This window comes from Delphinus delphis, chromosome 3 (assembly GCF_949987515.2).
Source record: "Delphinus delphis chromosome 3, mDelDel1.2, whole genome shotgun sequence".
Taxonomy (NCBI): domain Eukaryota; kingdom Metazoa; phylum Chordata; class Mammalia; order Artiodactyla; family Delphinidae; genus Delphinus; species Delphinus delphis.
Genome location: NC_082685.1, coordinates 95,045,343 through 95,056,704, shown reverse-complemented (window position 1 = coordinate 95,056,704; position 11,362 = coordinate 95,045,343). Strand labels below are relative to the sequence as shown.

Below are 11,362 nucleotides of genomic sequence, written 5' to 3'. Positions count from 1 at the left end.
AATTCGTTTTCTTCCTTTTGGACTTTTTCACTCTTTGGGATTTAGGCTTAAAATCAGTTTCTGAACAAAAATTTCTTTTAGCTATATTTTTCTCTTCTTTTTGTTCATGTTTAAATGAACTGTATGAGTGAGGCTAAAATATAGACATCTGTTGCCCTATAACACAACAGAATATTATTCTGTCGTTATGCTAGTTATAAGAGGGATGATCTTACCTGCAGTAACTCAAGTCCAGTAGATATAATGGTTCAACTTGTTGACTAGGATGCTATGCCTATGAAAAAATTCTGGGTAAATCTCATTTAAGCTTGTAATCAAGAACACATAATCATATATTGTAGGTTTCTTTTTTCTAAACTTCAAAAGCACTAGTATTAATCCTAAAGGGGAATTTCCTTTTATTGATTAATTGATTACTTCATTCATGAATTCAAAATATAATGCTTTGCCTGTTGCCTATGTGCCAGGCACTGCATTTGGTGCTAAGAATAAACTAGTGAACAAAACAACTATGTGTTCTACCTTCAAGGAACTTATTTTTTATTTGTTACCAATTTTTATAAATTTGTACAGTAAAACACACTAAAACAAAATAACGTGGAATATAATTTAATTACTTTTTGTTTTACGATTCAAAGTCTCTTGGGATATTTAAATACATATAGTACAGTGGAAATAGCACAGGATTAGAACCATAGGTCTAAACCCCATCTCCAGAAAGGCTAGTATGTCACCTTGGTGCAAGTTACTTAACCTTTCCAAGCTTTATTTCCACTTTTTAAAAATTAGCATAATTTTTCTATCTCACTGGGTAGCTTTGACAGTTAAATAAGTTGTATAGAGACTAGTACAATCTTATGGTCCCTGCATGATAAATACAAATTTCCTGTCCCATCCCTACTTCTCTGTGTTTTGGTTATTCCAAGCCATCAATATGAATATCATTTATTATTGATCTAATGATATTTGGGATTAAAAATCATAACCAAATTAAAATCAAAACTAGTTAGTATCCTATAGGACAATAAAACCCCAAAACCGTGGTGTCTTCTTTAGGTGGACAGAAACTAATAATATTGCATCTTATCAGTTTTACAGAATTATAAAATGACTGAACTCTAAACAGCTGTGCTAAAATATAATTCTCTACACCTAGAGAGTCAGATACCCTCAGACAGGCTAGAAAATACTCCTAATGTGACATTAAAGCAACAAGTAATAATCTTTTTAAAAAAATCATATAGCACCAATATATGCTATTTAATGATAGAATTCTATATAAACGAGTGCATTTATATTTCAGAAATCACCTTTTTTATTTATTCATTCCATCAACTTTCCGTTTCCATCTCCAGGTAGTTTACATTTTTATGATTATTATCCTTGTTAACATTTTATCATCAGGAGGAAAAAAACCACAAATAATTTGCAAAGTAGAATTACGTAAAATATTTTTATAAAAATTTGCCAGAAAAAAAGGTTTAATATGCTAGGTACTGGAAATAACTCAGGGGTGATTCTGTTATAGCAATTTAAAATCATAATAAGAAAAAAAGAATTTTTTCTGTCATAGAAGTTTTTTTCACATTTGTGCTTAATATTACAGTATCCCAACAGATGTTTTAAAGATTGTGTACTCCGTGGGTGCTCAAACAACAGCAGGATGGAATTACCTTTTAGAGCAATACGAACTGTCATTGTCGGGTGCTGAAAAAAACAAAATTCTGTATGCATTGTCAACCAGCAAGCATCAGGAAAAGTTAATGAAGTAAGTGAATTTAACTAAATTGCTAAAAGTAAACTTACACATATTCAGGGAAGATACTAAAATTTCAGCCACCAATTTCAAAGGCATATAATAATAACTGAATCAGAATTGGAACCGCTTTGACTTTACTTCCAAAAATATATATCGACAAAATGCAAAACAGATATTCCTTAGTTATTAACATGTGATTGATACTAAACAAATAGCTATGTTTTACTTTCAGAACCTTGGCGGAAAATTATTGTACAAAATACAAGATGCTAATCATCTTGTATTTCAAGATGCTAATATAAGATGTATATAAGATGCTAATCAAAGTTCTTTGAAATAATAAGCGAATAAAATTACTTCTAGAAAAAAGTAGAAATTTAATTGGAATAGTAAAAATGTTAGCCAGTAGAGACTTTATTACTGTTTTTGGTACATCACACTTTGGTCAGGCCTCTTTCTCTCTGATTCTTCTACTATACTGATAGCCTGAGTTAATTTCCATTATAAACCACAAAAAATTAAGTGATTTTTATTTCTTCAGGTTAATTGAACTAGGAATGGAAGGAAAGGTTATCAAGACACAGGACTTGGCACCTCTTCTTCATGCAATTGCCAGAAATCCAAAGGGGCAGCAATTAGCCTGGAATTTTGTCAAAGAAAACTGGATCCATCTCCTTAAAAAGTTGGTATTTGTTTACATCCAGTGTGTGTTCTTCCACCCAGATATCTCAGTTGCCTAAAACCATGTACAACCAAATGATCCCAATGACACCATTTTTACTCAAATAGTTTGATGAAGTCTGTCAATTTTAAAACTCAGTAGCCCAAAGTGCCCTGTCCAGGTATAAGTGAGAGGAATGAAATAAAGGGAATGGGAAACAGATTTCTCTTACTCAGCCCAGGCAATGAAGAATTTCTGGGAACAAGTAAGAGCTCAGTTAAATCCAGTCATCAGCCCCATCCCCCCATTCCCTTCTGGCTCTCTCCCCAACCCTGAAGAATACATTGAAGCCATGTATAGTACATCAAACATTGGGGGGAAAAAAACTTCAGGAATTCTGAAGAGAACTAATCCCTATTTCCATTTCCCCTGGGGAGGTGGCACAGTGGAGAGCTTGGAGTAGCTAAAAGAAATTCAATCAGAAATGTTTTGGGAGCCCCCCCTCCAAAACTGGATAGGTTATGAGTCTTTTCTGGGGTTTCACCTTTGGGGAAAACTAGAGCTCACTCAGTATGCTCCTGAACCTAAAATCGTCCCAGAAAAACCAACAATGATTAGATTCCATTGGAATGTACAGGATGGCATTGCTTTCTCTCACAACAAACCTCCTGCTAAGTGCTCAGCCACTCTTCATCCAAATCCAAAATGTCACTTATTAACTATATGGAAAATACCCTGAATGAAAGAGCTGTGCAGTTTGCTCTGTTTATCTTTGTATCAGTTAGCATCTCTGATGTCAGTCATCCTCAGTTCCTCTTCCCTCTCATTTCTTAGCCATAAAGGACTCAGAGTCCTCAGAGATAGCTTTTTGTCAGTAAAAAGCACATTTCTACCCCACTCCCGGACCTTCAAGGGGTTGACGTCCACGTGAGACTGAATAGTTAAAAAGCTGCGTTTTTAAAAATGTCTTTCCTTAAAGACCTTACTGGAATCAGTGGTTTGGTTGTCTGCATGACTCTCTGTCCCCTCCTGAAATGGTCAGACTTTTCTGCAATGCTGTAGATATTTTTCGTAACTGGAAATTATCCTCCTCCCCAACCATGGTGCACAGTCCAGACTTGGCACCATTTCTGAGATGTATCTATGCTCTGCTTTACAGCATGAATCCCTTTGACCTGTGGGACAAATTCTCTATATAAGACACTGGGGTGAAGGATGCCATCTGTGGCTTCGAATGAGAGTTCAATGAACAATGCCCCAATAAACATAATGTATTAACACAGTGGTGTCCAAAATGAGATGGGGAAGTATGTAAGACAATGCCTTACAGTGCAAGAAGAAAATAATACTCATGTATTATTTGTTATCTTATGCTCTTAAATTTTCTTTTTTACCTTTAACATAGTACATGCATATAATTCATAAATAAAAATATGTATATTGGGAAATTCTTGGTCAAAAAATATTTATTGATGGGTGTATAATCAAAAATGTAGAGAATACTGCTTTAAATATAAACATAAACATTGGTCATATTTCCTAAAAAAAGCTTTATTTACATTTTAATCTTGTGGTCAAATTTGATAAATTTCATAGCTTTCAGATTTTACTGGATGAATATGAGTTATTCTTGTGGTAATAGTATCCATTGCAAGGCACAAATTTATCATATAGTTATTAATGTTATATATTTTAAATATATAGCATGTTATAAACATAAGGTCATTATTTCTATTACTTAAATCTATGAGGTTCCTTTTATTTTCAGATTTGAGTTGGGCTCATTTCCCATAAGGATGATCATCTCTGGCACAACATCTCACTTTTCTTCCAAGGATGAGTTGCAAGAGGTTTGTGACTCTCTTTTGCTAACAATTTAAAAATAAATGTTCAAGCTGTAGAATTGAAAGTAAACTTAGATGCAATCTGCTTTGAAGTTGTTATTTTATTAAAAGAAAATAAGCTGGGGCTTCCCTGGTGGCGCAGTGGTTGAGAGTCCGCCTGCCGATGCAGGGGACACGGGTTCGTGCCCCGGTCTGGGAGGATCCCACGTGCCGCGGAGCGGCTGGGCCCATGAGCCACGGCCGCTGGGCCTGCGCGTCCGGAGCCTGTGCTCCACAGTGGGAGAGGCCGCAGCAGTGAGAGGCTCGCGTACCGCAAAAAAAAAAAAAAGAAAGAAAGAAAATAAGCTGTTTGTCCAATGTCACATAACAAGTAAATGGAAGGGGTAGGACTAATGTTCATAGCATTCAAAATGGAAATTATACCCGAAGGATGAGTCCTTTTGTATTATTTCATTCATAATGTATCATCACTTGAGTGATTATATTGAAGCTTGGAAGAGTGCATAAAGGTCTTTTTAACAAAGTTACTCTTTTTGGTAATTCTACTTTTTTTTAAAAAAAGCATTCTAGTGTTTTACATCTTCTTTCCACAATAAATCTTAAATTTATTTACTTTACAGGTAAATTCAGAATTCTAGTACTTAAATCTCAGATCACTGCTTACTCTATGACTTGGCTCAATCTCTTTTTTCGGAGCACAGGCTCTGGACGCGCAGGCTCAGCGGCCATGGCTCACGGGCCCAGCCGCTCCGCGGCATGTGGGATCTTCCCAGACCGGGGCACGAGCCCTTGTCGCCTGCATAGGCAGGCGGACTCGACCACTGCGCCACCAGGGAAGCCCTTGGCTCAATCTCTTAACTTCTTTACCCACAGTGTGCTCACTTGTAAGATTTGTCATTCCTGTCTTATTTTATCTATTGTTTGAAGGTAAAGTGAAATAACAATTATGCCCCAAACAGAGAAGAAGAAGATAACCTTTCAGAGATTGGCAAAGAAATGCTTGCGCCTGTGTTTGTGTAATTTGTAAGCTGTTTTGAAACCCTTTGGAAGAGAACGTGTTTTATGAACCACGTCAGTTATCCTTTTCTTGCTTATTTTTCAGGTGAAACTGTTCTTTGAATCTCTTAAGGCTCAAGGATCACATCTGGAAATTTTTCAAATTGTTCTGGAAACCATATCCAAAAATATTAAGTGGCTGGAGAAGAATCTTCCCATCCTGAGGAATTGGCTACTGATTAGTATTTAAATGGTCAATAGAAACAGCACATCAGATGCAGGCTGTGTCTACATGAAGTGGGCAAAGCTCAAGTCAAAGTCTCAGATAGTTTAACCAGTAAGAAGCCTCAAGAAATCAGCCAGCACAGCTACCTGTGCTCAGCTATCATCTCGAGCTGACAGACGTATGATGCTGAGGTGAGGGAAGGCCAGTTCAGTAGCCTATTTTAAAGTAAACTTTGTGAGTAATGGAGATATGTAGAGATGTAGTGATAAATATAGCTGTAATAGTTTAGCTGCAACACAGACTGTCTACAATGCCTGACATTATGCAACTACGACTTTGCTTCTTTGTTGTTTTTTTTAAACCTTGCATAGAATCCTGGAATTAGCCCAACCAGGTTACCTCCAAGGAAACACAGCCAATCGGCAAAAAACTCTTTCTTTTGCATCCTTCCATCTTCTTACTCTCCAGCTCCCTCAACTCAGCATGGATAGTTTAATTTTTACCATTCATGTAAAATCTGAATTAAATTATGAAGCATACAGATGAAGAAAACAGAGACTTTATCACCAAATCTCAGATTATTAGAAATTAGATGTCAGGGTTTATCAAGGAAGCCAGGAAGGCCTCTTGGCTGGAGCCTCACATTCATGAAGAGCCTCAAAAGTAGACTTTTGAGATCATCTCTAAGTGAAGTTAAATCTGTAGTCACAGAGGCACAGGGGAGAAAGATGACACCACTTTAATCCAGGCACTGTTGCATTTTTAATAAATCTTCTGAAAGTTGCAGAGTTAGATCATACTATGGTGTATATTTTGGATTAAATTACGGTTTAATGTAACTATTAAAATGTATAATTATATTTTCTAACCCAGTTTTGGCATTTCTTCATATTTTAAGGGAAGCTCTTGATCTCTAAAATGCTTTTCTAGATGCTTCCCTTAATTGTTTGACTAAGGTATTAGGAATAAATAAAGAAAACACCACTCTAAATACAGGCAGTAAATTTAATAAAGTAATGATCCACATATAAACTATAAATAAGTTCTAGAAAGATTTGAATCAATACACAGATGATTGGCTTATCTGGGTTATGGAAGGAGGCTGGGATTATCTGGGTGGGAGTGGGGTGGCAGGGTGTTTTCCGATCCATTTTAAAGTGATATCATGAAGGTCTATAGCCCTTCCTCTGTTGCCATAGAGTCAGGATACAGTTTGGATGGACCATGGGCATGACCCAATACATGTTTTGTTAAGTTTGTTTTAAAATCATTTCTTGGAGTCTTTGAAGCACCTTTGACTCTAGATTTGACCTGTTCATGGCCCTACCAAGGTTTGTATAACACCTAAGTGATATCAGTCTAGAATTATATGTACTGTAGCATAAGGAAACTGAAAGAGTAAAGAATACTATTTTTCCACCAAGATAGTATGTAAATTAAGCAGTAAATATGTATGAGTTTCAGTAGAATTGTGCCATCAACATTTCCATGAATAAGAAAAGTACTTTCTCTTGTGTAGTAATTCATCTACCATAAATTTCCAAGTTTTTAATTCTCTTCCTTTTAAGTCTTCAGTTAAATACATTTTTAATCTCTCAGGTTCTTAAGAATTGAGTACAGAAAGTGGAAATTTTATTATTTGATGAGAATGAACATGAGAAGTACTGTGCCAATAATGTTTTAACGAATAAAGAGTTTTTTTTTAAAGAAATGTACTTATTAGTGTGGTATTTCAAAACCTTTATGGTGGATGCCAGACCCCCAAAACAAACTAGGGTTTGGCGCAAGTTGGTTTTACTTTCTTTTACCTTGAATGAATAAACAAGTTGTAAAAACGTTATATACAATATCATGAATAATGATGGAATGTGAGTTGATACAACTTCTCCATGCTTCCCTGATTCCTCACAGAGGCACAGGGAAAATTTTGTGGTTTCCAGAGCCCACTCAGAATGAGAAACCTTCCAGATCAGGGGAGCCCAGAGCAATGACTTGCTCCCTCTTTAGGGTTTGTGTCAGGGAGACTAGGCCCTTCAGCCCTCAAGAGTCCAGCTTACTACCATGACAGGAATTTCTTGTGCTACTTCATGTTCATACTTCTGTATTTCATTCTTTGCTATGTCATTGGGTCTATTTGAGATTCCAGAGAAGCAAGCCTGGCCAGGACCTACTAGGAGAGATCCTAATTTTCTGAGGGAAGTTCCTAGGGTTTTTCTTGGTTTTGTTTTTTGGAATTTTTTTTGGGGGGGAGGAGGGGTTTATTCCATTCCAAAATGCAAGGAAGGCCTCTAAATAGTCGGGGGATCTAGTTTTCTACTAAAACATTAATGTAATGTCTACCAAACACAAGGTTGTTTATAATGGCCACATTTTTACTCTGCAACAAATACCTCTTTACCTAAATTCATTATGACCTTATTTCCATTCAACTATGGCACTATTTTTCATTCAACACATAATTACATTTACAGACTTTAAATCAACAATTTATTATATTGTCTGCTTCCTAAAACCTTAATCTCATCAAAGTCATGTGTCCAAATCATAAGGAAGAAAGGGTGAAAAGGATTATGAAAGAAGTGGATTTGCTGGGTTGAAGCGTATGTGTATTTTACATAATCTAATATTTTAATAGTTAGTGTCAGATTATTTTTCTGAAAAGCAGTGTTAATTCACTTTCTTCTTACCCCTATATTCTTACTTGTCAGTATCAAATATTAATCTCTTGTATCTAGTAAGCCTTTTTCATAGTAAGGTACAATTTCTCCAGATACTTACAAAACTATGTCACTGCTTTCTTTTGATTCAGTATTTGCTTGATACATCTTTTTGTACCCTGTTACTTTGAATTTTTCTGTATTCTTTAGTTTCATATGAGTCGTTTATAAACAGACTATACCTGAATTTTGTTTTCTATTATGTTCCCCACCTCAGGCAGGCCCAGGCTTTGTCCTCTGTCCCCTCTGTTCTCAAAGGCTTAAAAACTGAAGCTTCAGATGCCGTCAAGGAGAACATTGACTTCAGCCTTCTGCTGACCCCTCAGGTTTCCTGCTTTCACTTAGTTTTTTATCCATGACTATTCCTTACTAACTTTTCAGGTCACGAATGCATTAAAATAATTTAAAAATATATTTCATTCTACATTTTTAGTTATTTTTAGCAAGAAGGTTAGGGTACCTACTCTAGCATATTCCCAGAAACCATAATAATTTATTTTCCAATATGCAAATGCAGAACACTTTTACATAGAGGCTCCTTAGGATGGAAACTGGTTGGTGGTATTGACTGTGTAGTATTGATTTCTCAGAAATAAAGTTGTGGGTGCCTAATACTGTATCATACTTAAGAAGTTAGCAGTATAAACAGACCATTTGTTCAGGATTTAAATCAGGAAAATTTTTCCAATATTCATAAAGAGAAATGGTTAGAAAGTCTGAGAAATGCAGACTTAACAAGATAGAAAAACCTTTCTATACCTCAATCACTTCTTCAAACTTAACCTCAACCATAACTTCAAGATCTTTTGCTAATTTGTTCTCCTTTCCCCCGAGGTCCTCATCTTCTACCATACTCCCAGATAAGGTTGAGTAACCAGTTTCCTATTCTCAGTCTATGACTCATTAATTCTCATCTTTAGGTATTTACACACATGATTTCCCACACTTCAAAGTTCATGCCTTCCGCTGTTGAATTATACCATATTTCTTTCTTTCAATACAATATTTCAGGTTCCTGCCTCTGTAAGGAGTTCCCATGTTAATACCACCCAGCACATTTCTCCAAAGAAGATATACAGACTGCCAACAAACACATGAAAGAATGCTCAACATCATTAATCATTAGAGAAATGCAAATCAAAACTACAATGAGATATCATCTCACACCAGTCAGAATGGCCATCATCAAAAAATCTAGAAACAATAAATGCTGGAGAGGGTGTGGAGAAAAGGGAACCCTCTTGCACTGCTGGTGGGAATGTGAATTGGTTCAGCCACTATGGAGAACAGTATGGAGGTTCCTTAAAAAACTACAAATAGAACTACCATATGACCCAGCAATCCCACTACTGGGCATATACCCTGAGAAAACCGAAATTCAAAAAGAGTCATGTACCAAAATGTTCATTGCAGCTCTATTTACAATAGCCCGGAGATGGAAACAACCTAAGTGCCCATCATCGGATGAATGGATAAAGAAGATGTGGCACATATATACAATGGAATATTACTCAGCCATAAAAAGAAACAAAATTGAGCTATTTGTAATGAGGTGGATAGACCTAGAGTCTGTCATACAGAGTGAAGTAAGTCAGAAAGAGAAAGACAAATACCGTATGCTAACACATATATATGGAATTTAAGAAAAAAAAATGTCATGAAGAACCTAGGGGTAAGGCAGGAATAAAGACGCAGACCTCCTAGAGAACGGACTTGGGGTTATGGGGAGGGGGAAGGGTAAGCAGTGACGGGGCAAGGGAGAGTCATGGACATGTACACACTAACAAACGTAGTAAGATAGATAGCTAGTGGGAAGCAGCCGCAAGGCACAGGGATATTGGCTCGGTGCTTTGTGACAGCCTGGAGGGGTGGGATGGGGAGGGTGGGAGGGAGACGCCACGGGAGAGGCCACAACAGTGAGAGGCCCGCGTACCGCAAAATAATAATAATAATAATGTTCTATATTGTAGAAATGCCGTTACCAGGCAGGAAAAGCTTATTATTCTCCTACTTTCAGTTAACTATTTCTTTGGGAAGCCTAGGTGTTTAGAGTTGAAGTCCAAGGGAGTATACCAACTGTGGGCTACCAGGTCTCACTGAGAATCCAGAAAGAAATAACACCTGCAGTGTTGGCCTTGCAAAGCCAAATCTAAAAAGTGCTGCCTAAAAAAGGAAATTCATGGATTTTTTTCCCAAAATACATCTCCCTTTATCCAGCAACCTTTTCTTCTGTAATTCCACCATTACAGATTCATTCCTTTGGGTTAATAAAAGTTAAAATATTAAGCTTCAACTCATGCTTTAGTGCGACTTTTTTTTTTTTTGCGGTACGCGGACCTCTCACTGTCGTGGCCTCTCCCGTTGCGGAGCATAGGCTCCGCATGCGCAGGTTCAGCGGCCATGGCCCACGGGCCCAGCCGCTCCGCAGCGTGTGGGATCTTCCCAGACAGGGGCACGAACCCGTGTCCCCTGCATCGGCAGGCGGACTCCCAACCACTGCGCCACCAGGGAAGACCGACTTTGTTTTTTTTAATTACTATTTCTTTATAGCTAGCTGACAAAAGGGCCTTAAGGAGAGAAGACCCTGAAGCTGGAAGAGAGGACTGGGGGAGTGGATTCTGGAATGAAGGCAATACCCCGGAAAGGACTGGTTGGGTAGGAAGCTCTGGAGGTCAGTATCTCTTATTTATGGGTATTATATACAGATGGCATTTGATAAATATGTACTGACTGTGTGAAGCAGCACCTTGAAGTGAGGAAGGAAAATAGAAAATGGGACATCGGAGAACTCAGAGACAAGCCTACTTGGCAATTTTGCATCAGATGGTCCTGCTAGACCATGATTGTATAGTTCGGCGTCATGTATTATGCATTATGTATATATCCTGTGTGCTGGTCTTAACTGGCCCTGTGTATTGTAAAGCCTTAAAAGCAAAACTTTAGCTCGTGTTTTGTTTTCTGTTCTCTTTGGTCTCTGGGCACCATGGGCACTCCACAACCGTTGCTGACTGACTGACAGCCTGTGCTGGCAGCTATCAGCCAGAGGGAGGAAGAAAGCATCTGAGCCAGCCTAGAGTCAGTCAAGAATTACAGTCAAGTGTAATTTGACATTACAGGACCTTCTCATGCTCAAAAACAAACAAAAATCTGAAGGACACA

At 37.4% G+C, this 11,362-nt stretch overlaps 1 protein-coding gene across 2 annotated transcripts in view; it reads left to right on the top strand.

Moving 5' to 3' along the window:
• ERAP2 (endoplasmic reticulum aminopeptidase 2) overlaps positions 1 to 7,173 on the top strand; it is a 39,861-nt gene extending 32,688 nt beyond the window's left edge. For both annotated transcript variants that reach the window (XM_060009115.1, XM_060009116.1), the window contains exons 16-19: positions 1,607 to 1,768; positions 2,301 to 2,441; positions 4,189 to 4,270; positions 5,367 to 7,173. In XM_060009115.1, coding sequence (XP_059865098.1) covers positions 1,607 to 1,768; positions 2,301 to 2,441; positions 4,189 to 4,270; positions 5,367 to 5,510 — 529 coding nt within the window. In that variant the 3' untranslated portion in view covers positions 5,511 to 7,173. The remainder of the gene's footprint in view (positions 1 to 1,606; positions 1,769 to 2,300; positions 2,442 to 4,188; positions 4,271 to 5,366) is intronic.
• The last annotated feature ends 4,189 nt before the right edge of the window (positions 7,174 to 11,362 follow it).